Source organism: Thrips palmi, unplaced genomic scaffold (assembly GCF_012932325.1).
Source record: "Thrips palmi isolate BJ-2018 unplaced genomic scaffold, TpBJ-2018v1 HiC_scaffold_7, whole genome shotgun sequence".
Lineage (NCBI taxonomy): Eukaryota > Metazoa > Arthropoda > Insecta > Thysanoptera > Thripidae > Thrips > Thrips palmi.
Genome location: NW_023144634.1, coordinates 4,459,737 through 4,481,285, shown reverse-complemented (window position 1 = coordinate 4,481,285; position 21,549 = coordinate 4,459,737). Strand labels below are relative to the sequence as shown.

The 21,549-nt window shown below is 48.9% G+C and overlaps 3 protein-coding genes across 6 annotated transcripts; 1 reads left to right on the top strand and 2 right to left on the bottom strand.

Annotated features, from left to right (window-relative positions):
- Positions 1–412: 412 nt before the first annotated feature.
- On the top strand, positions 413–8,817 carry LOC117652691 (DNA mismatch repair protein Msh2). The gene is made up of 18 exons (XM_034397783.1): positions 413–658; positions 1,037–1,086; positions 4,510–4,633; positions 4,778–4,926; positions 5,067–5,177; positions 5,260–5,427; positions 5,508–5,696; positions 5,776–6,036; positions 6,132–6,256; positions 6,329–6,552; positions 6,637–6,782; positions 6,866–7,037; positions 7,144–7,365; positions 7,454–7,686; positions 7,815–7,906; positions 8,006–8,228; positions 8,309–8,395; positions 8,478–8,817. Exons 1-18 carry the CDS (start codon positions 625–627, stop codon positions 8,631–8,633), a joined length of 2,766 nt encoding a protein of 921 aa, XP_034253674.1. The 5' UTR covers positions 413–624; the 3' UTR covers positions 8,634–8,817.
- Positions 1,102–4,040, bottom strand: LOC117652692. Its single transcript, XM_034397784.1, has 3 exons — positions 3,881–4,040; positions 3,508–3,649; positions 1,102–3,425 (listed from the first exon to the last, which is right to left on the bottom strand). The coding sequence occupies exons 1-3, from the start codon at positions 3,895–3,897 to the stop codon at positions 1,194–1,196; spliced, it is 2,391 nt and encodes a 796-aa protein (XP_034253675.1). The 5' UTR covers positions 3,898–4,040; the 3' UTR covers positions 1,102–1,193.
- Positions 8,807–20,660, bottom strand: LOC117652693 (death-associated inhibitor of apoptosis 1-like). 4 transcript variants are annotated; one of them, XM_034397787.1, is made up of 5 exons: positions 20,412–20,660; positions 10,885–11,470; positions 10,604–10,785; positions 10,445–10,518; positions 8,807–10,323 (listed from the first exon to the last, which is right to left on the bottom strand). In XM_034397787.1, the coding sequence occupies exons 1-5, from the start codon at positions 20,577–20,579 to the stop codon at positions 10,041–10,043; spliced, it is 1,293 nt and encodes a 430-aa protein (XP_034253678.1). In that variant the 5' UTR covers positions 20,580–20,660; the 3' UTR covers positions 8,807–10,040. The 4 variants fall into 4 exon arrangements, with proteins under 4 accessions (XP_034253678.1, XP_034253676.1, XP_034253677.1 ...); XM_034397785.1 differs by lacking the exon at positions 20,412–20,660 and adding an exon at positions 15,843–16,182; XM_034397786.1 differs by lacking the exon at positions 20,412–20,660 and adding an exon at positions 13,741–13,888.
- Between the last annotated feature and the right edge of the window lie 889 nt (positions 20,661–21,549).

Here is a 21,549-nt window from a genome sequence, read left to right as displayed (position 1 = left end):
CTTCCTCACTCGGGCTTGTCCGAGGAACTGTAACTTAACTGTCACAATTTTCTGCTGGAAGACTAGCCTTTCATTCGATCGGTGCGCCTGAGATGTAGGCCACCCTTTCTACAGCGCCCCCCCCCCCTAACTCCCACGTCAGCAATCGGTACCTTCACACGCCCTCATCACCATCAAAACATTAACGACTGCTCGATGACTATGTCGAGGACAGCTGCTGTAAAGTGTTCGAACACAACCCGCCACCTGCGCCAGCTGCCACAGAGGGAAGTCCAACAAGTCTGCCTCCCCGATGTCCGCTAGGTCCTTTTTCATTCGGTCATTTGAATGATATAAAAGCAATCTTTTTGACGCATAAAAAAGAATATTTATTGTTTCAATATTTGTCCTTGGTTTTCCAAAACCAGCCGCTTTGTTTTCAGTTGTTGTTTTTTTTTCATATTGGCCAAACTGAATCGAATTGAACAGTTGAAGAAGGTGTGGCGCGAATTCGATGTTTTTGTTTCTGCTGCGATTGCGGCGACAGCGGTGTATTTATTTTCGTTCAGATCCGTCCCCAAGCGTGATTTAATCTGCCCGGGTCATTAGTTTTCCCTTTATCGTTGGAAGTGATACATCCAAAAGATGGCTGTTCAACCCTTGCACCAGTTATCTATGGGTACGTAGCCTTTCTATTACACGCGCGTGTTCGACACGCCAAGTGTCCTTAGAATAGGTTATGGATGCTATTCTCTACTTGGCTTCAATTTGATTAAATTTTATGAGTGAACAGGTATATGCTTTTGATCTATTCGCAAGTTTTAACCTTGAATGTCACTTTTAAACACAATTTCGGTTCACCTACCACTGGAAAGAATCATTCTAGTGGAGGCTTTCTGTTCCTTTGTTGTCTCGCCAGCTACAACAGTATATTTTTTTCTAGAACTGTTTTGCTGTCTCTTACTGTCACCAATCCAATTATTATGTCTGATTCTCTCTAGAACTCTCCCTTCTATATCTGTTTTAACTTCACATTTTATGTTGTGTAATGTTTCAGATACAACTCAACAGCAGGGATTTGTCAGATTTTTTAAAACATTGTCTGAGGTAAGTAATGAAGAGTTTTATGGACTACTATTTCATTTATTCCCATTTTTGAATTTCTGTACAGCTTCATTCTTCCTGCTTTTTCGAACACCCTTTATGACAAGTTTTCAACCAATTACCTCCTTGGCCTTATCTTTTGCACTGTCGTATGTAGTTTTAATTTTTTTCTGCACTCTCCTCCAGAATGATGTTGGCGCCAACGTAGTTGCTTCAGGGTTTGCCAACTGCTTGCTTCTCTCTTCGGCTTGTTCAATCAGAGTCTGATGAAGTCTTTGTAGCTCTTGTTGGTTTCGTCCAAAACCTTGCTCTTGCTGGTATTTGAGAATTTCCAAAAACTCTTGAATCTTCTCTTCACACTTATCTATTGCTTGATGACCAGGAATGCTTTCAAGTTGAATAAGTTCTTCTATCAGTGTGTCATAGTTAATTTGTTGTTTGTGAAGGGTTTGAATGGTCGTTGACTGATGTGTTTGAGTGTAATGTCCCCCTGCTGATGAGTTCAAAACAAATCCATTTCCAGCTTCATCTATTGTTGCAGAACTTCCAACTGATCCAGAAGACTGTCCTGAGTGCATTATATTTTCTTCCTGGCTTTTCTCAGCTGTACCTTCTAATTCTCCCTCAGGTGCTTGGGGTCTCCCTTGAATGTTATGATGTTGACTTGTGTTCTGAAGTTGTTCATAGTTTACTTTTCCCCCAAGATAATTTGATTCAGCATGGTTTGATGACCCTTCTTCTATTTGTTCTTTCTTCTGTTCAGATATCATTTTTCCATCGTGAGATGTTTCAGAGTCAATCTGATGATTGGACATGTCCTTCAGTTCTTGTGTTACTCTATCCTCGTTTTCTTGATGTGTTTCTGAGGATGAGGCCTCCTGCTGATGCTGAGTTTCTGTTGCAACTAGATGACCTTCGGATGTCTCCCCCTCTACTGGTTTTGGAAATGGTCTGGTCTCCTTGTGAAAGTTGCCTGCAGCCGCTTGTATATCTCCCGAAAGAGCATGTTCAAATGGAACGTACTCAGGCAAATCAAGATCTAACTCTTGGAGGTCTTTGGTGTTGTCAGATGTAAGTGGAGGTGATTGATTCCCGAATTCATGCTGATGTGCCATTATTTCTGGTCGCTGCTCGTTAGCGTGTGGAATTATTGTAATAACTTCAGTGTCTGTGTTGCTTTTGCTTTCTTCCTGAATTTGGTCAGTTGGTGGATGTGGTGCCTCAACATCATTCCTGTCTATGTGACTTTCCTGATGATGTGCAAATGTTTCTGACTCAACTTGCGATTTTGTCATGTCCTCCCTTCCCAGTGGCCTCACAGTCACCTTGGTCACAACTGGCTCATTAACTCCTCCACTACTGTCAGTATTCTGAACTCCCTCATGGGTCAAAATTTGATGGAGGGTTTCCTCTTGTACTTGTTGATTGATGAAAACTCCGCTTGCTTGCTTACGTCTAAGTGATTGAAGGAACTCTTTTATCTTCTCCTCGCACCATGTTATGTTAATATGCCTTGGTGAGTTCTCAAGCATTTTCAGCTCCTCTATCAGATGAGAAAGACTGATATCATCATTTGACGAAGTTGATTGAATGAGAACGGGCTCTTGGCCCACATTTTGAATTGATGTCTTTTTCATGTGAGAAATTTTGTGAACTGTGTGTTGTGATGGCTGTGACATTACTTTTCCTGAAGAATGCCCAATTACATTACCAAGTGCTTGCTGGATTGTTGGGTGCAATTCGTGGCCTTGTTGTGTTGGTCCACCAATGATTGATGATAAATCGTTGGTGCTGTGTGCCTGATGTGCAACTGAGCTGAAGCTGTGCTCGAGCCCTCTTTGATCTTGCCCCTGATTGTCTGCCTCTTGATGAACTATGTACTGTGGACCATGCTGCAGCTCACCTGATCCGGATGCCAAGTGCTGGGATGTCCATGTGTGCTTCGTCACTTTCTGACCTCCATGATGTACACCATGATGTATGCCGTTGTTTGTAATGCTGGAGTAAGATGCACCTTGAAGGGGGCTAGGCCCATTTGGCACATATGCTCCTGGAGACTCTGCAGAGTGCTGGAAACTGGATGCGCTATATGATGACATGTGATGAGACTTTTCTATGTTACCTTGTTGAGAGTCTGTCCCCCAGTTGACTGGGGCATATGGCAGTGTCCTTTGAGGCTGTCCACTGTATCCAGCTCCATAACCATTCTGCTCTTGATAGGCAGGCAATTCTGGGCGCCCTTGGTAGCCACTTTCAAGAACCGGTGTTTGAGGGTTGTTGTTCTGGGGCCATGCCTGCTCTTCACTTACATCCTGACCTACACCTCGATATGATTGATGTTCCTAAAAAAAATTAGAATTAAGTCAAAACCCATATTGCATCAAGCAATCTCTTTAAAAATATCAACAAATAAAGCAACCTTACCTGGCTTGGCAGCATGTTAGGTTGTAACCCATAGCCTCGGGGTTCCAATTCCTGGCTTTCACCGGGAAAGTAAATCCTCTCATCATTGAGAGGGGCACTTGTGGCAATCCCTATGACCAGTAACACAAGCCATACTTTGTGCCTGTAATAGGAATCATAAGCGTCTTGTAACTACTTTTGTATCTTTGGTTTGTAATGCTGGATGTTAACCAATGAGTAAAGAAGTCAACATTGTTGTTGACTCTGTACTCAAGTCAGGTATCTTAAATTTTGCATTGCATTCCTCTTAAACTGATGAGCAGAGTCACCTTTGTCATCAGTGGCAAATTTTGGCTTCAGTTTTTTGATTGATTGAACTATCAAAGTTACTTACTTGGTTGTTGTCGACATGATGAACAGTCCTGCTCCGTGGTTGCCTCACTTCTGAACAAAATCCTGCCTCAGTAGGTTCTACTTATTCACATTCATCCCCACTCCAAAACTCAGTCTCCTTATCTTGGTGTGCAGACTTCTCTCCAGCAGCCTTTTCATTTTAATCCCCCCGCCCCCTTTTTTTGTTCTTTTTGTTTCCTTATCAGTTTGACCCTAATCCAAAGTCATTCCTCTGCATTTTTTGCTACTACAGCTACCTTCAAATTTCATTGATAATTACTATAATGTCGTCTTTGACTGCTTCAATGGACAGAGGGAGTAAAAAATATCATGTACTCTTCTCAGTCTTGCTTTTTATTTTGTTTTGGGAAACATTATCAATGACCTGGAAACTCTTTCCTGGAATATGTCTGCAGCCTTGCCGACATTGTGGTTCCAGCAATTGAGCACATAGGGTCTGGCTGATAAAGGCTGCCCCCCCCCCCCCCCTCTTTCTCTTTTCTTTTTTCAGGACTCTTATCACATTATGGTTTTGAGTTTTATACAGATCCTTGACCTCATAGAACAAAATTGAAGAAATGTGTATGTTTTTCCTCTGTGTTCTAACTGCTTTTTTTTTCCAAATTTCAGAAACCTGCAACAACCATTCGCTTTTTCAACCGGGTGGATTATTACACACTTCATGGCAGCGATGCAGTTTTTGCAGCTAAAGAAGTTTTCAAAACATCATCTGTTATCAAGCAAATTGGAGCTGGTAAGTACCTATCTGAAGTATTAGTATATTGTAAAACAAATTTTGGCAGGGCCCCAGAAAAAATTACTTTAGTTTAGGAACAATTATTTGTAAAATATAATACATGGTTTATTAATCTTATTATTTTGCTCTTGTATATTTAAGGTGATAACAAGGTTGACTCTGTTGTATTGAGCAAAGCAAATTTTGAGTCTTTTGTAAGGGACCTTCTTTTAGTGAAGCAATACAGAGTTGAAGTGTATGTCAGCAAAAGTGGTGCACGAAACTCAAGTGACTGGTCTTTAGAGTACAAGGTAATACTATTAGGACTTCCTTACTTCCTCTTTTGTAAAACATTATGTTTAAAAATGCCAGGTTTTCTTTCCCTTTTTGTTAGAGGGGGAGGGCATAACCCTTGGTTACTAAACTCATTATGTGTTTGATCTTTCTTCAGGGCTCTCCTGGCAATTTGGTACAGTTTGAAGATGTACTTTTCAGCTCACAGGATCAAGTTGTTGGATCAGCTGTTATCGCTGTTAAACTTAGCAAGGATGAGAAATCAAAAGTAACTGACAAATTTTTAATAGAATAATCAATAAACACTTAAATATGGCAGAAATTAAATATAACTTTTTCTTTGTTTCTAGTATGTTGGTGTGGGCTTTGTTGAGACTGCAGACCGAAAATTCTGCGTCTGTGAGTTCCCTGATGATGACCATTTTACAAACTTGGAGGCATTAATTGTACAGTTGGGCCCCAAAGAATGCCTCATTCCTCAAGGAGATGGTTCTCCTGAACAAGCAGCTTTGAAGAAGGTGAAGTGTTGATGTCATCAATTACTGAAATCTTCTGGAATTAAGTTTTTACTTGTTATTGTTTTCTTATCTTATTCTAGGTTTTGGATAGAAGCAATGTTCTTGTTACTGGTCGCAAAAAGGCTGATTTTTCATCGTCCAATCTAGCCAGTGATTTGAACCGTCTTCTTCTTTTCAAAAGTGGACAGCAGCAAAACTCACTTGCTCTTCCAGAGATGAATCTTTCCACTGCTACTTTGGCTTTGGCTGCAGTCATAAAATACCTTGAGGTCTGATTTTCCTTTCTTCACCATGACTATCACAAATTAAGAATTTTATTTTTTGTAACTTCCTCATTTTTATTTCCAGCTTGGGAACGACGAAAGTAATAGTGGTCAGTTCACTCTCTCATCATTAGACATTAAACGTTTTGTGCATATGGATGCTGCTGCAGTCCGAGCATTAAACCTGTTACCTGGGCCAGGGTCAAACTCTCTGAATCGACACCACAGTGTATTAGGCCTTCTAGACAGGTGTCGCACTCCTCAAGGACACCGGCTCTTGGCTCAGTGGGTGAAACAGCCCTTGAGAGATCTTAATGCTGTCACGGAAAGACATGACATTGTTCAGGTCTTGTATACATGTGCTGTTTGTTTTTTCTTAAACTTAAAATTTTGAATTCATTGTTTTAATTGTTTTGGGGACATTACACTCAAATATTACAGGTCCTTTGTGAAAGTGAAGAGTTACGCCAAACTCTAACTGAGGAACATTTAAGAAGAGTTCCAGATCTGCAGGCACTTTCTAAAAAGCTGCATAGGAAAAAAGCATCAATGCAAGATTGTTACAAGTAAAATAAATTCTAAAGGTTGTAAATAATAGTAAAATAAACACTGTTTCTAAGGGTTCTTTTCTTCTCTAGGATCTATCAGGCTCTGTCTCGTTTGCCTCTTATGCTGGAAGCACTAAACAACCAAAATGGAGGAAACCCTCATCCAACTTTCAGAGCAGCCATAATTGACCCTCTTCGAGACTACATTGGTGAAATGGATAAATTTCAAGAAATGATTGAGACCACTCTTGACATGGATATTGTTGACCGCGGAGAGTTCCTTGTAAAACCATCCTTTGATGATAACTTCCAAGGTAATTTCGATCCTATCCTGTATCCAGGGTTGAGGGTTGACGTTGGTCATGATAAATTCCTACATTTTCTTGACTTTATTCCAGAGCTCCGCGATCAAATGGATGGGCTAGAGGAAAAGTTGAAATCACACCTGAACAAAGCTGCAAGAGAATTGAGTTTAGAACCTGGCAAGTCCATTAAGCTTGAATCAAATGCTCAAATGGGCTATTATTTCCGTGTAACCCTTAAAGTGAGTATTTTTTTTCTCATTTTCTCAAAGATTTGTCCTAATATCAAAATAGGTATTTTTAGTGACTAATTACTTGATACTAGGATGAAAAAAGTCTCAGAAACAACAAAAGTTTCACCACAATTGATACCAACAAGAATGGTGTAAGGTTCAGAGATTCCAAGCTGGAGCAACTTAATTCTGATTACATAGCTGCAAGAGATCAGTACCAAGAACATCAAAAAGCAATTGTAGATGAAATCTTGAGTATATCAGGTAAATAGAATTACTACTACTAATACTACTACTAACTACCAGTACTAGCACATTCAATATCATTTAACAAAATTTTACTAAGACATGACTTTATTTTGTTTTGCAGCTGGTTACTCTGGTACTCTGAACAGCCTGAGTGGGGTTGTGGCTCATTTAGATGTATTAACTAGTTTTGCTGTCGTGGTGGCCACAGCCCCTAGACCATACATACGTCCAAAAATGCATGCTGAGGGCTCTGGGATCTTGAAGTTGACTCAAGCCAGGCATCCCTGTCTAGAGCGTCAAGATGGTGTTGATTATATTCCAAATGATGCTTTCTTTAAGCATGGTTGGTTTGTTGATATCCATTTAATTACTGTCAAAGCAACCAACCAGTCATTCAAATGTTACTTCTTTTTTTCCTGTAATGCTTTCAGGGGATTGTACATTCCATATTATAACTGGTCCCAATATGGGTGGAAAAAGTACCTACATTCGTTCAGTAGGGGTCTGTGTTCTTCTTGCACAACTGGGTTCATATGTCCCATGTGATGAAGCAGAAATTTCAATGGTGGACGCAATTCTTGCACGAGTGGGTGCAGATGATTGTCAATTAAAAGGAATGTCTACATTCATGACAGAAATGGTCGAAACAGCAGGCATCTTAGGGGTAAGTTCTAAATCTTTGTGAAGTCTGTACTGTTGAAACATCTTATTTCTCATGAACCCTCAAAATATCTCACACAATCATTTGAATAACTAAGACTTGTCATTCTACTTTCTGGAAATGTTTTACAGACTGCTACTAAGAATTCACTTGTTATTATTGATGAGTTAGGGCGCGGTACTTCAACTTATGAAGGTTGTGGCATTGCTTGGGCCATTGCAGAGTGAGTATACTTTAACATTCGCATTTCTCCTGGGTCTTCATGTTCAATTCCAAAACCTTTTTGCTTTTTTATTTTTTCATTCATCTTTTCTACTTCTAGGCACCTGGCCAAGGAAGTTCAAGCATTTTGCTTATTTGCCACTCATTTTCATGAACTCACAAGGCTGGCAGGGACACTGTCCAACATTCGTAACAGTCATGTTACAGCTATTACCACAGATGACTCTCTGACATTAATGTATCAAGTCAAAGAGGGGGTATGTGATCAGAGTTTTGGCATTCATGTTGCAAAAATGGCCCACTTTCCACCTCATGTTATTGAGGTAAGTTGCAGTTAAGCCAGTTTTATGTAAGTCAAATTTTGGTCTTCTTTTTGTTCTAAATTTATCAATGTGTGTTTCAGTATGCTAAGCGCAGGCAAGCAGAATTAGAAGATTACCAAGGTCTGGACTTTGCCTCTGATGACTCCTCTAAATCCAAGATCATTGAGGTATGAACTATTCCTATAGATAAGTGAGTGTGTATTTAATTAAGTTCACATTGTGTATGTACTCATATATTGTTCTCTGTAGGAAGCTGAAGAAATTATGGAAGATTTTCTCCATAAATGTAAGAAGATTTGCACCGACATAGAAAATGAGGACAATCGCTCTAAATCTTTAGAAGAGTTACGTAATGAAGTTTTAGCTAAAGACAATGCATATATCAAGACTCTTCTTTCCCAATAAGCTTAGTTTCATTGCAAAAGTATTTAGAATGTATTCAAAACATAAACAGAGGTGTTCTTCTCTGGAATGCAAGCAAGGCGAGATGGTTCTTCCATTATTCTTATTTACTTACAATTCAAGTCATTTTCTTTGCTATGACATGTAATTTAGGACAAAATAAAAAATAGCGCATGAAAGTTTTTAACTTTGTTTTTTATTTATTTTCACAACAAAAAATTTAACAGTGTTGTTTCTTTGGCATTATCACCTCACAGTTATACCGTAAACCCACTTAACAACACATGTAGGATCAAATGCTTCCCCAGTAAGGAGAAGGATCAAAATTTTGCATATGTTAAAAAGGGGGTTGACAATTATTCACAATTCTTTTGTACTGAAATTACAATGAAAATTTACAAACAATTTGCTTTCATGATTGACTAAAGTTTATACATATCAAGACTTTCCACAGTAGAAAAGTTCATGAAGTCAAGAAATGCCCATCTGGTGCAGTCACCATTAATTTAGTTTCCACAGACCTTTCCTTTATCTTATGATAAAAGAAAGAGGGAGAGGGCTTTTAAGGTGAGGAGATTACTATCAGGTGCAATTCAAGAAATGAGATAAATTTAAAATTTTGAGCTTAATTTTCATAAATGAAAGCATGTTATGACAGTCCCATGAGCAAGGAATGGCTCATGAAGTCAAGAAATGCTCACCTGATGCATAAATTTAGTTTGCACAGATCAAGACATAGTAACTATTTCATGAGCGAAAGATCTCATGAAGTCAAGAAATGCCTATCTGGTGCTGTGCCAAGAATAAGAGGCTCTTACAGATACTTATTAAATAACAAAATTAGTTAGCACAAATCAAGACATTCAGTGACTTTCAATAAATGACCAAGAAACGGCTCATGAAGTCAAGGAACGCCTGACCATAGCAGTTAACAGTACAAGAGGCTCTTAAAACAAATAATTTAGTTTACACAAATCAAGACATTCCACGGCAGTATAAAGAGTTAGAAGTTCATGAATTAGCCATGAAGTGCACTTGATACATGAAAAACCCTCCAATAAAACACATTTGAAGACTGACAATTGTTACTTTCAATGGAATGAAAGATGTGGCTTTATACAATCTATTCAATATCACACAGTTCTAATTTATGACAAGTATACTCAAACAGGTGCCATACCGGACTCACTGTAAAAGCGGTAAGCTAAGAAACATAGTGCTTAAAAGTTACATCCGTTCTTCTGTCTTCATAAAATAATTCCAATGATTTAAGATTTGAGCGTGGCTGCAACCCACACAACGGTATTTTCTTGTGTTGGGCAGGTTGCAGCCACGCTCCCCCGAAGGACACCTTGTAAAACCGCGAATTTTATTTTAGGAAGTCGGGAAAACCGATGAACTACTCTAAATCTAAGACAAGTAAGCTCTAACCGTTGCAACGAGGGGCTCACGGCACACCGCGCAGGTGGTAAGCGACGATGCGCAGCTAACACAGGACACCAAATGTCCACAGGGAAGAAATACCACTCCAATTTCTTCAGTAAAGCATATTTTACACGCCCTTGCATCATCCACCTGTTTGGTGGCAGATGACTTGGAAGGTGCTGAGGTACTTGGAGCAATCGCGCTGCTCTCATTCTCTTCAACATTCTCTTCAACATTGGCTTCTGAGGAGGAAACTTCCTCAGTAGTGCTGTAAAGTAGAAAAAATAAATTAACAACCAAAAAAATGATATATTTGCAGAAAATGAAACTGTTAAGTAGACTGCTAATTTTCTTGATAAATCAGCCAGTTTTCAAAGACATCAACATACCTTGAACTTGCTGACTGAGGGCGCTGTTGAACTACATTTGAATATTCCTTAGGTATAGCCAGAGCTTTAATTTCCTACAAGAGAAAGCAAATAATGAATGAGTTGTTCACAAAAGTTGCAATTTGAATTACTGTATGTAATGTTTTTATGATAGATTACCTCTGGGGTAAGCGTTGCAGGCCTTTTCCCTAAAACCTCTCCGATGAATTCTCGGCCCTTCGTTTGTACTACGTATCCACACTTGGAGAAATACAGCGCATGTTCCCTCCAAGGTTCATCAGTCTCAGCCCAGTCCTTCAGACCTCCACCACACTGGAAACAAATTGTCTTGTCTCCTAGTCCTAGAAGATAAAAAGAAAAAAGAATTAAAACATTGAAGAAAAATTACAGTGTATTTAAAAGAGACTAAGTGCCTCTGCCTCAGAGAAATTGAACCTTACCGGTGTAAAAGAAACCAGCTTCAGCAAGCTCCTGCGGTCTCAATTTTAGTGCACTGGGCCAGCTTTCAAAGGATTCTAATCTGGCCTCTAGTGTGATGTAAGAGGGGTGTGCTGGGCTATATCTCTTGTGAATTCCCAATTTTTCAAGAGATGGCACGATGGGACAGTTGTCAGACTTCTTAATGTTGAAAATTCCACATTCATCAAAGCCGTAAGGTTCCAGTTGAGGTAGTGGTGGTGGTGGATCAGAAGGACTAATAGCAACATTGTCTACAGCAGATGGATGACTTAAGAAAGGGCAGTTTTTCGACCACTTCTTGTGCTCTTCAGCAGGGTTGTCGCCTTCTTCCCACCGTCCAACTTCAACATCGCAAAAGGCACAGCGTACTATATCTTCACTCTTGGTGAAAAAGAATCCCGCCTTGGCCAACTGTCGAACATCAACGGAGTTTGAAGGGTAGCCTGCAAATGATTCCAGTCGCTGCCTCTCCACCTTGTAGTCGCGAGATGGTGTGCTTGTTAGGACATTGGGCCGATTTGGAGTAGGGGTGGGGAGGCAATCCACACTCTTCTGGTTTGGAGGCATCTGCAACAAAGAAAGAGATAACAGTTAATACCAACATAAGGGAATATCACAGTAGACCTCTACAGTCCTACACTTCCAAAACCCTCAGGCACCCACCCCCTTCTCTCCCATCCTAGCCTAGGGGTGCATGACGCCGAGGCACGCGATCGATATCGGAAAGTTGAACTCAAACAAAGTATGTAGACGCAAAGCGGGGCGAAACAGATATGACAAGTGGATTGGGCGACTTGCATTGGAAGCATAGGGTGGGACATGGACACAAGACGGAGAGCAAAGAATAGAAGGGTGAAGACGAAACACTATACGCGGTTAAACCACCCTCAACTTAGGTAAACCAGAAAGCAGGCCAGCTATTACCGATGAAGGGCCGGCTTCAGTGTCACAACTGTCTGCACTAATCATCTTGATGCTTATCCCGAAAGATAAATTGAATCATAAAATTCAAACTGTCGTCTGGGTCGATTCCGTCTTGTCTCCGCGTCTGATCAAAACAAACGAAACAATCGCCTCCGCATGCGCAGTCTGCACACTCCCTCCCACCACCCCCACCCCACCAAGAGCAACCCCCAGCTGAGCGGAGACAAGCCAGCCAAGCCAACCTAACAGACTGTGAACAGCAAACGAAGACAGAAACCAAAATTTAGAAAACGGAAACTTTGAGTCACAACTATCTGAGCTGCATGAGAACCGAAAACGACCCACGATGTAACAATGGAGCCGTGCGTCTTTGTTGCCGGGCCTGGCGAGCCGAGCCGAGCACGAGCACTGCCGGCAGGTGGCGCTGCGGCGGCGGCGACAAAGCGAACTAACCGGAACCAGGGGCCAGAGACGCCAACGAGCGGGCGAAGGGACAGAAGGAGGAAAGGGAAGGGAGGCGAAGCGAGGGGCCCGCATAGTCCGGGACGACGAAAGGACGAATCCAGGGCAAAGCGGATGCGCGTCCCGAGGGCACGGGAAACGTTTTTAATTTGGGTGTAGTAATGACTAGTAAACGCGTCGGCGGGCGTCGCCACTACTTGGACTTCCCTGCGTTCGGTGGCAGTGGCCGGAAGTCCTCGGGACCGCCCCACCACGCCTGTGCAGCGTGCAGCCTGTGTCTGCCAGTCACGAGGCGTTGCGCCACAGGGCAGGGAGGCAGTGCGAGACTGAAGCCCTTTCGGTCTACAGTTGCAGTGAGTGTCGAAACTCGCAGCATGTGACCGCGCTTGCGCTTCCCGCGAGGCTCCTCATCGTTCTCGGAATCGGCCGCTCCAAACTTAAGAAAATAGAGTGAATAGTCAGTGTTGTTGTTGACTCACTCGCCGAGTTGCGTCACGTCAAAAGGCTCAAGGTCTGCCGCCAAGGTCGCGACCGGGCCCCAATTTGGGAGGACCTCGCGGCGCGCGGCGCCAGGGGGCCAGCGGGCCCGCGTGCGCAGTGCGCCAGCGGAGCCTCCACAATAGCCTGTCTGTTCCGCGCCTGGACGCCGCGGGTCGCGCGGCATGCTCCCATTTTCGTCTCAAAAGCGGCACTGTAAAATAGGTTTTTTCGAACAGATGGAGTCTCAAGTGAAGCGCAGTCTCAACGGACTACAGAATGTCTGCTCTTTGGACTTTTGGACCGGACTGTACCGCGGCCGTGCCTGGCTGCCTCGCGGCGCGGGCATTCTTTTCTTATTACTCCCCGCTGCCAAGATGAGCAGGAAGCGTCTGGGGCACGCTCCCCGACACAGCCAGCCGAGCACCTGGCCCACTCTATCCCTCTCGTCGGCGGTTCCTGCGGGAGCGACGGAGACGGAGCGAAAAAGCACGCGCCCGGCAGCTGCGGGGAGGGCAGATGTTCGGCGCGCGGCGCAGCCCGACGAATAAGAATATAATAAGTCGTTTCGTCGCTCTGTCTCTGTCGCACTCATGGGGCTCTCCATAAGGGTGCGAGGGAGATGGAGCGACAACTCTTGAATCACTCGACAGACCCTGCACCTGGCCCAGCCCGTCTGCCCCTTGTGCCCCCGGAGATACCACACTGCAGATGGCTTGCTGCTCGGCCTCGTGATGGTGATAGGGAAGTCCCGGGGCACGCGCGTGCGACGCCCCGTCACGAAGAGACTCGGAAAACGCGTCCAAACCCGGCCATGGCGCGCCCACACAGTTCCGGTGCACTTTTCGTATGCAAGTTGTGCGCGAAGCGCAAGCCTTTGCATGTTGGAAACTTGTACGCCAGAATGCATGACATCTTGCATACGCTAAAGTCGAGCCAAACTTGGGAGGGAAAAGTGCATTAGAATTGTGTACCTGCATCGCCATGGCGATGGTGCTCGGGAGTAGATCACATCTCGAATGAGCGCTGCCACTTCCACACGGGCGATCGACAACCTGAGACATACTGTTCCACGTGACGATAACCCCACCCTTATATCGGGGACGTGGAGGGTTTGGAGCAAGATAGCGATAACAACGATTGGAGTCACAGTCAACTCTGGGACGCGCCTTGCAGCTGCCTGCCATCAAATGAATGAACTGGCTGGGGCTGGAGGTTGATTCAGACAGCAACGGAGCCAGCGGTCGAAGTGCAAAGTCAAGTCGGCGTATAGCCACGGCACACAGGCTGAGTCAGTACGGCCAGCCACCTGCCCGGAGTCACCCCCAGTCACGCACACGCGTGACCACCGAGCGGCTGTCCAAGCGGCGGCTCCAACAACACCAATAAAGGCTGCATTTCGGGGCCTGCTCATTTTGTTTTTAATTTTGAGCATGGGCAACGAAGCTGACACGCATGGTCCTGCGCTATTGCTTGACGTTTTGTTTTCGGAAATGGTGTAAACAAGAGGAAGTTGTTTACCGCCAAGGGTTTCTCAGAAAGGAATGACACGGCAAGAGCCCCGTCGCCGCCATTGCTGTGGAGCTACGCCACGCCACGCCGCCGAGCCGGAGGGAGTCGGCAGTGTACTGGAGCCAGCCGGGCGCTCTGTCTCTCTCGCACCCCCACGGCACGCCCCGTGAGTGCGACAGAGAGAGACAGAGCGGCGAAACGATCCTGCAGATCGGCAGTCGGCGTTCTCCAGGCCTCCCTCCGGAGGGGCGCTCCGTAAAGCCTCAGCAGAAGGGGATGAAATTGCAAACAGAATTCGGGTTCAAGTCGTAAAGTGTAATAATTTATTTAAAATTTTGTTTTCAAAGAGCTTGTAAAATTTTGAGAGCATGATTCTTTTGTTTACTTTCACGACGACGACGGCGTCAACTGAGTAAAAACCTCCCCGTTATCAGAAGACTACACAGCAAAACCAAACAAGAAAAAAAGGTGGCTTAGGTACACTCTAAAAAGCCTAGGAAGCATTTGCTTCATAACTACGAATAAAATGAGGGCGTTGTAGAATTGCTTCGTATAACGAAGGATTTTTCGTCATAATACGAAGCATTTCTTCGTTCATTTCCTTCGTACTACGAAGCGATTCTTCCTAGGGTTTTTACAGTGCACCGTCCCGGGGGCATGGGGGTCGGCCTCGGAGGGCACCTCGGGTATTTCCGTCGCCCCGACTCAGCCGATAGATGGCGCTGCTGTAGGCAGTCTGGCAACTGTCCGCGTCACGAAGCGCGAAGCGACCGGGAGAGGGAGAAAAAGAGAAGGAGAAGGAGAGAGGGGCCAGTAACTCCCAGGCAGCCGAAGCGGGCAGACGTGCTGTGCCCCGCGCAAGTCCTTGGTCCCGCGGGACGTTCTCAGTAAACATAGGCTGCTTTCTAGCTGCACTGCACACAACGGGCTGCGTCGCTGCGCCTCCCGACACTCGTCCCCGCGGACCCCTCGGCCCCAACCAACCCCCCGGTCACCCCTCGGCCCTCTGGGCGCCGCGGCGCCGCCACACTCGAGGGACTTCCCTCGCGCCTCTCCAGTCGAGGGAAAGCAGGAGAAACTGCGAGCGCGGGCTTCGGGCGCATTGCCGCGGCGGGCGCGAGTTGCGAAGCACTCCCTCTCTCCCCCTTCCGTTGGCCGCAATCAACCCCGGTTGTTGTTATACAACGCCGAGCTGCCGAGCCCAGCAGGCCGGCAGGCGCCTGGCGGGCCAGAGGCAGCCAGAGGCTTCGTGCCACTTCGGTCGGGGCAACGGGCGCCACGGCTGCCAACGTCACATGTTGACGAGAGAGTGTTCGTCGCGAAGGCGCCGAGTGGCGCAAAACAACGGCGCCAGAGTACGCAGAATGCAAGGCAGAATGGGAGCATGCAGAAGGTGGGAAAGGGAAGGGGAGGGGCCGTCGCCGACAAGGCGGGCCGCTCGCTAAAGCCGACACCAAACCAACTGCCGCGCCAAGCGGTTGGCAGCACCACGCGCAGGAAATTCAAATTTCAAACAAGAAGACCCAGAGTCGTGCCCAATGCCAGTGAAAACCGCGAGACTTACGGTGGTGGCTGATGGCTGTTTTGTAATCCAAAGTTTTGGCGTTGCTGAGTCCTCTCGTGAGGTGCAGGTCAGTTCCCAGATGGGCTGTCCTGGCGACGAGGTAATCCTTTCTTTTCGCACACACACACGCACGTACTCTCGCGGACCTCGGACGACGAGGTCACATCTAATCTGTGAGGTCAAGCAACTCGCGTAGGGCACGCGGTAAGTCACTTGAGCTCGAACATTGAGGTGAGAGACGAGGGCGAAGCGAACGCAGCGAGCTGCTCGTGCACTAGGGGTAAGAATCGACTGCCAACGCCAGACTGCTGCAGACAGAACAGACGGAGACGGAGACTGGCCTCGGCGCGGCGCGCAGCGCACCACACCAACAGCGCGGTGGGAGGGGGGTTCACGAGAACGGCGTCGCGCTCTGTCGCACTCACGCGAGAGCACGGCCATGCCGGGCCGTGCGAGAAGGACAGCACCATCACGCTTGGTAAGCGCCCGGCGGTCGTGGGAAGGGACGGCGAGGGGAGCGGTGCGGTCGAGGCGGGGGTTGGTGGGGACGGAGGGAGGGGAGTGTAGCGTAGCCAGCGTAGCGTCGTCGCCTCCCCGCACCCCTCCCCGCGCCCCTCCACAGAGGCCATTCAACAACACTAGGACTGGAGGACTGGAATGTGTGCGCAGCGCGTTGCCGACCACTTTTCCCCCGCGAGGCTGTCCATGGAGGAAAACCCCGGCCCGGAAAAGTCCCGGCGGACGTCCCCGGCCCGGCAAAAACCCAAAGCGCCGCGAAAATGGCACGGTTTTGGCTCGGGCTGTCCGCGCTGGAGTGCTCTGGAGCGCACTGGAGTCCACTGGCCGAGCGGAGGGCCTGGTCGACGCCGACGGACTACGCTTACTACGCCGAGCGCTACGCTACTCCACGCTAAGCGTCGCCGCGTCGCTACTCTGCGGCGTTGTCGCTCTTCCCCGCCGGCATGCCGGTGTTCACGGTGTTCACGGTGTTCACGGTGTTCACGGTGTTCACGGTGTTCACGGAGGCGCTCAATCTGGGCCCACATCCGGTGCCCACGGGCCCACCACGCCCTGGGCCCCCACACCGGGGCCCCCAGACCAGGGGCCAACGGCCGGATCGTTTCCGGAGACCTAGATGCAGTTCTACACCACGAGCCCCGTCTCGGACAGCAGGAAGTACAGTCCAGGTGAAAAGTGCAAGCACGCGTCCAGATTTTCGTTGAGAGGCACTACTGCGCCACCTGGGAGTTGGGGTTGGTCAGAGCTTGCGGTCGGCCGGAACCACATCAAGCCGAGACACTGCACCCGGTCATCGGCCGTGCTATTCCAGGGCATCATTTCCGCGATGTGGCGACGTTCGGAGGCACCGGGAGACGGCAACCCCAAAAACCAGAGAGCAGGAAAACCAGAGAGAGGCAGCATCATGACGTGAACCCGAAGACCGATCTCTGGCCAGAGGACTGATAAGCAGCAGACGGGCAGTCCAGTCGGGGCAGTCCCCTGCATTATCATAATGTAACCACGGCCTGCGTCACTGTGGTGCCCGCGATCAAGCAGCCTGGCTCGGCCAGGGGCAAGCGGCGCGAGGCGGCAGCGCCTGGTGGGTAGGCAGCCCCTTCGCCCCCTCCCCTCCCAGCAGGACCATTCTTTTCGGGCGGCCTATGGACCATCCTCTCTGGCAGCCCCAGCCTCTGTGACTCACTAGCCGCTCTTGCGCGCTCATGTCAGCCTCCTGGCCTTCCCCCACCCGGGCGACGCCATGGGGGACAGTGGGGGGCGGGGGGGGGCGCGGGGGCCGCGGGGGGCAGGGCGCAGCGCGGATCATGGCGGCCAAGCGAAGCATGGCGGAGCGAGGCGGAGTCTAGCACTCGCTGGAACTCTGGAACTCGCGGAATAACAGGAAACGGCGCCACTCTGCCGCGAATTCGCCCGCTACCGTCATTACCGCCGCAAGTCCTGCAGCCGAGAGTCTCTCTCGCTCCCACCTGCACGGCACGCCCCGTGAGTGCGGCAGAGACAGAGCGACGAGAACGACTCTCGGAATCAGTCTGCTGGCAATCCGGTCCCCGCCGGTTACGCCCACGTGCCGCACGCACCGCACGCGCCGCACGCGCCGGCGTCACGGCCCCCGCCATTCATCGACGTGATGCCATTTCGTGTGTGTGTGTGTGTGTGTGTGTGTGTGTGCGCGCGCGCGCGCAAGGGTTGGAAGTTCTGCCCTCCTGATAAAGGGTCACGACTAGGTTAAAGGTATGGCCAAGCAAAATTACAAAAGCAGTCGATACATATACTGGTTGTTGAGAGTGTATAACCAACCCCAGTCACCAGATGGATACAGCCATTTCTCTAGCAGAAGGCGTTCAAAAACGCAGAAAAACGGTGACTGCGCGCGCGGGGACTCGATCCCCCGCCCACCGGCAATGAGACCTGCAATTGCAGCCGCATCGCTCGCGCGGCTCGCGCCCACGACGACGACGACGACGGCGCCGTTGTCGCCCACGTGGCCGACGGCGTCGTCAGGCTGTCAGCGCGACCAGCGGCCACATCGATTGAGTTACTACGCTGCAGACTGATTCCGAGAGTCCTTTTCGTCGCTCTGTCCCCCTCGCGCTCATGTGTGGCGTGCCGTGTAGGTACGTACGACAGAGACAGAGCGACGAAAACGACTCTCGGAATCAGTCTACCACACTGTCGCGTTATTGACGTGGGCAGGAAGCGGAGCAGGGCGTCCAGGGCCGCGGCGGCAGGGCCACACGCAGCCAGACAAATAAACCACGCTAGCGCGCTATAGCTTTGGAGCGGCGGAGCTCCGAAATAGAAAACTTGACCGGAACAGGGAAGCCAGCCTGCTTGGGGAAGCCGTGTGGCCCTGCGCCGCGTGGGTGGTCTGGGGCACCGGCCGGCTACGCCCCCTGAGAGACCCTGAGAGGGGCGCCCCAGAGCACTGCTGCTTCGGGTTCCATGGAAGAGCGGGGTTTCTCTGGAAACGCCATGGAGCCCCCATAAGCACAAGCTGGCGTGTTTGTTGTTGTTGTTGTTTGGGCTTTGTTGTGGTGGCGTGCTACGAAAGATAAAATGTCGTTGGCATTTCACCCTCCGAGCCGCTCCGCTAGTATTTGCGCGCTTTGCGTCACCCCCGCGCTGCAGCTATGCATCACTGTTTGCACTTCTTGCGACTCCACTTTGAAAGCTTGCACCACGACGCGCGCACTTGCACCGCGGGAACAGTGGGGGAGGGTGAAGTCTAGCCCATGAGCAAGGAGGGACTCCAGCCCGAAGAGAGGTGAGAGTCCAGGAGGATGAATGGAAGAACGAACCAACCAACGAACGAACGAAAGAACAAACGAATGAATGAACGGACGATCAAGGCAAATAACTCATCGATCAACAATGAAATGGACGATCAAGAGAATGAATGAAACAACAACATTCCTCACTCAGCGCACTGACGCGTTATGCAAAAACGCCGAGCCGAATATCTCGTTATTTAAATGTCATTTTGGTTGCGTAATGGCAAATGGCGCGCAAAAAATACCGAGAAGAGAGGCGGCATCACTAACTGCGCTGTGGAAAGCACGCTGGCGAACAAGCCTCGGCCCGTCCAGTGAATCATACGCGATTGAACACACTTGTGTTTGCAGATCACCCCCCTCCCTCCTCCCCCCTCTCCCCTGCACGAATGCATGCCCATCACGACGTCTGACGGTCTGACACATCGCAGCTGTTTCTCTGCAGCTCGTCAAGCACGCCAAAAATCGGACAGGCAACGTCAGCCTTTCGCACGTCGGAAAGCTGTCCGGGCTGATTGCAAAACGTGGACAGGGAGAAAAAAGCGTTCGCCGAACGTAAAAGGGTTGCCATGAAGTGGGATTGCGTGGAATTGTCTCACCTGAGTCAGGAATTTCTACTTTATAGGTATCTCCTAGATAGCTCCTTCACTTTAATTTTTGAGTTGCGTTTGAAATTGAATAAAAATTGAAAAATGGGGGAATGACAAAAACTCTTATACAATAGCCACCAATCGATTAGACAGACCTAAAAGTATTGACATTGCAGAGAATTTCAAACTATTTCGTCACCTTAGGTTCTGTGGAACAAACGTTTAGTTTGAGATGCGCGAACTCCAAATCGTACATTGTCAAGGTCACGGCCTGCCAAATAATTGCCGGCTGCATTGGTAAAACTAGAGCGTAGAACGACGCTTGAACACTTTATGCCCTTCTGTTGAATAGTACTACTGCGCTTCAAGGGAATTCCTCCAATGCATTTAGATAGGAGGAAGGTAGCGCCTGAGCTCTTGTACGCTGCAAAGAGGGCGTAGCGCCTCACAAAAGGCGTAATACTACGCCTTAGTTTTGCCAGTGTGCGGCAAAAATTCGACACGACCGGCTTTTTCCGCGAGTCCCACATGCCAGCCATGCCACCCTCCACGCAGAGCGACGCAGAGGGTGGGGCTCGGGTTGGGGGCGCCGAGAAGGGGCGCCATGGGGAGCGCGCTCAGGAGGGGCGCCGTGGGGGCGCCGCAACGTTTATCGCCCCGTACCTGTGCCAACTCTCAGAGGTACTTACGCTGGTATCGCTGCCCGCTGCAACCGGCCCCCCTCCACCGCTGGTGCTCGGCACAGGTTCGCCGGGGTCCGCGGGGGGCGCCGGCCTGTGCACAATCCAGTCCCTGTAGTTGCCCCCCGCCTCCTCAGGGCCGGAACCAGGGGTGTCGTCCTCGTCGTCGCTGTCCATGTCGCTATCTCATCGGGGCTGCTTGCTGCGTCGTCCTGGGAGAGGTCCTGAAGCTTCCTGGCGCCACTGTCGCTGCACTGCCATGCACTGACGGCCAGGCCCGGCCGCCTAGTTGAGCGCCGCGCCGCAGGGGGGCGTGTCCGTCCGGCGTGTCGCGAAATTGAGCGGCGCTATAGTGCAGCACTAGTGCAGCGCGGCCCACGCGCACCGAGCGCACCGCGACCACGGCGCACTTGGGCGTGCCGGCGTGTGCCGACGTGCCTCGCGATACTACCACATGGAGGCCATCCTGGCGGCATCCTGTCCCGCCGCGCCCTGCTCCCCTTCGCGGGGACCCACCCTTCCCCTTCCTGTTTTTGGGCGAGGGGGAGGGGTCCCGGAGGGGAGGGGTAGGGTTACGCGGAGAGCCTCTAATCATGATTCTGCTCCATTGTGCTGCTGCAGCCGGGCACGTCACGGGACGGAGCTACTGCTGCAGCGGTGCTGGCCAGCAGAGTGATTCCGAGAGTCGTTTTCGCGGCTCTGTCTCTCTCGCACCCATAGGGAACGCCCCGTGAGTGCGAGAGAGACAGAGCGACGAAAGCGACTCAGTCTGCAGCAGGCCTACGAGGTGTGGCCAGGCCTGCCAAGCGCGTGCATGTAGTGGGTATGCAGTGGGTGGGCCACGATGCAAGGTCGTTTGGGAAGTGCCCCCCACCTCGCCCCCCGCCGGCCTCCACGTGCTGCATAGACTCTTGCGCAATTCGCAGGCCCCTCTAATATTTCCTCGTCGGGACGCCCACACTGTACACGAATGGCGGCACGTTGCGAAAATGGACACTGCGTCTCCGGGAAACGAGACACCCTGCCTCAAGGCCCAGGCGGGCCCAGGCCAGCCCAGGCCGCCAGGTGCGAAGAAGTTCAAGCCGCCGATGCAAGATTGGCAGAAACCTAAACGGAAATGAAAAAGTGCGAACTACTACATTTATAG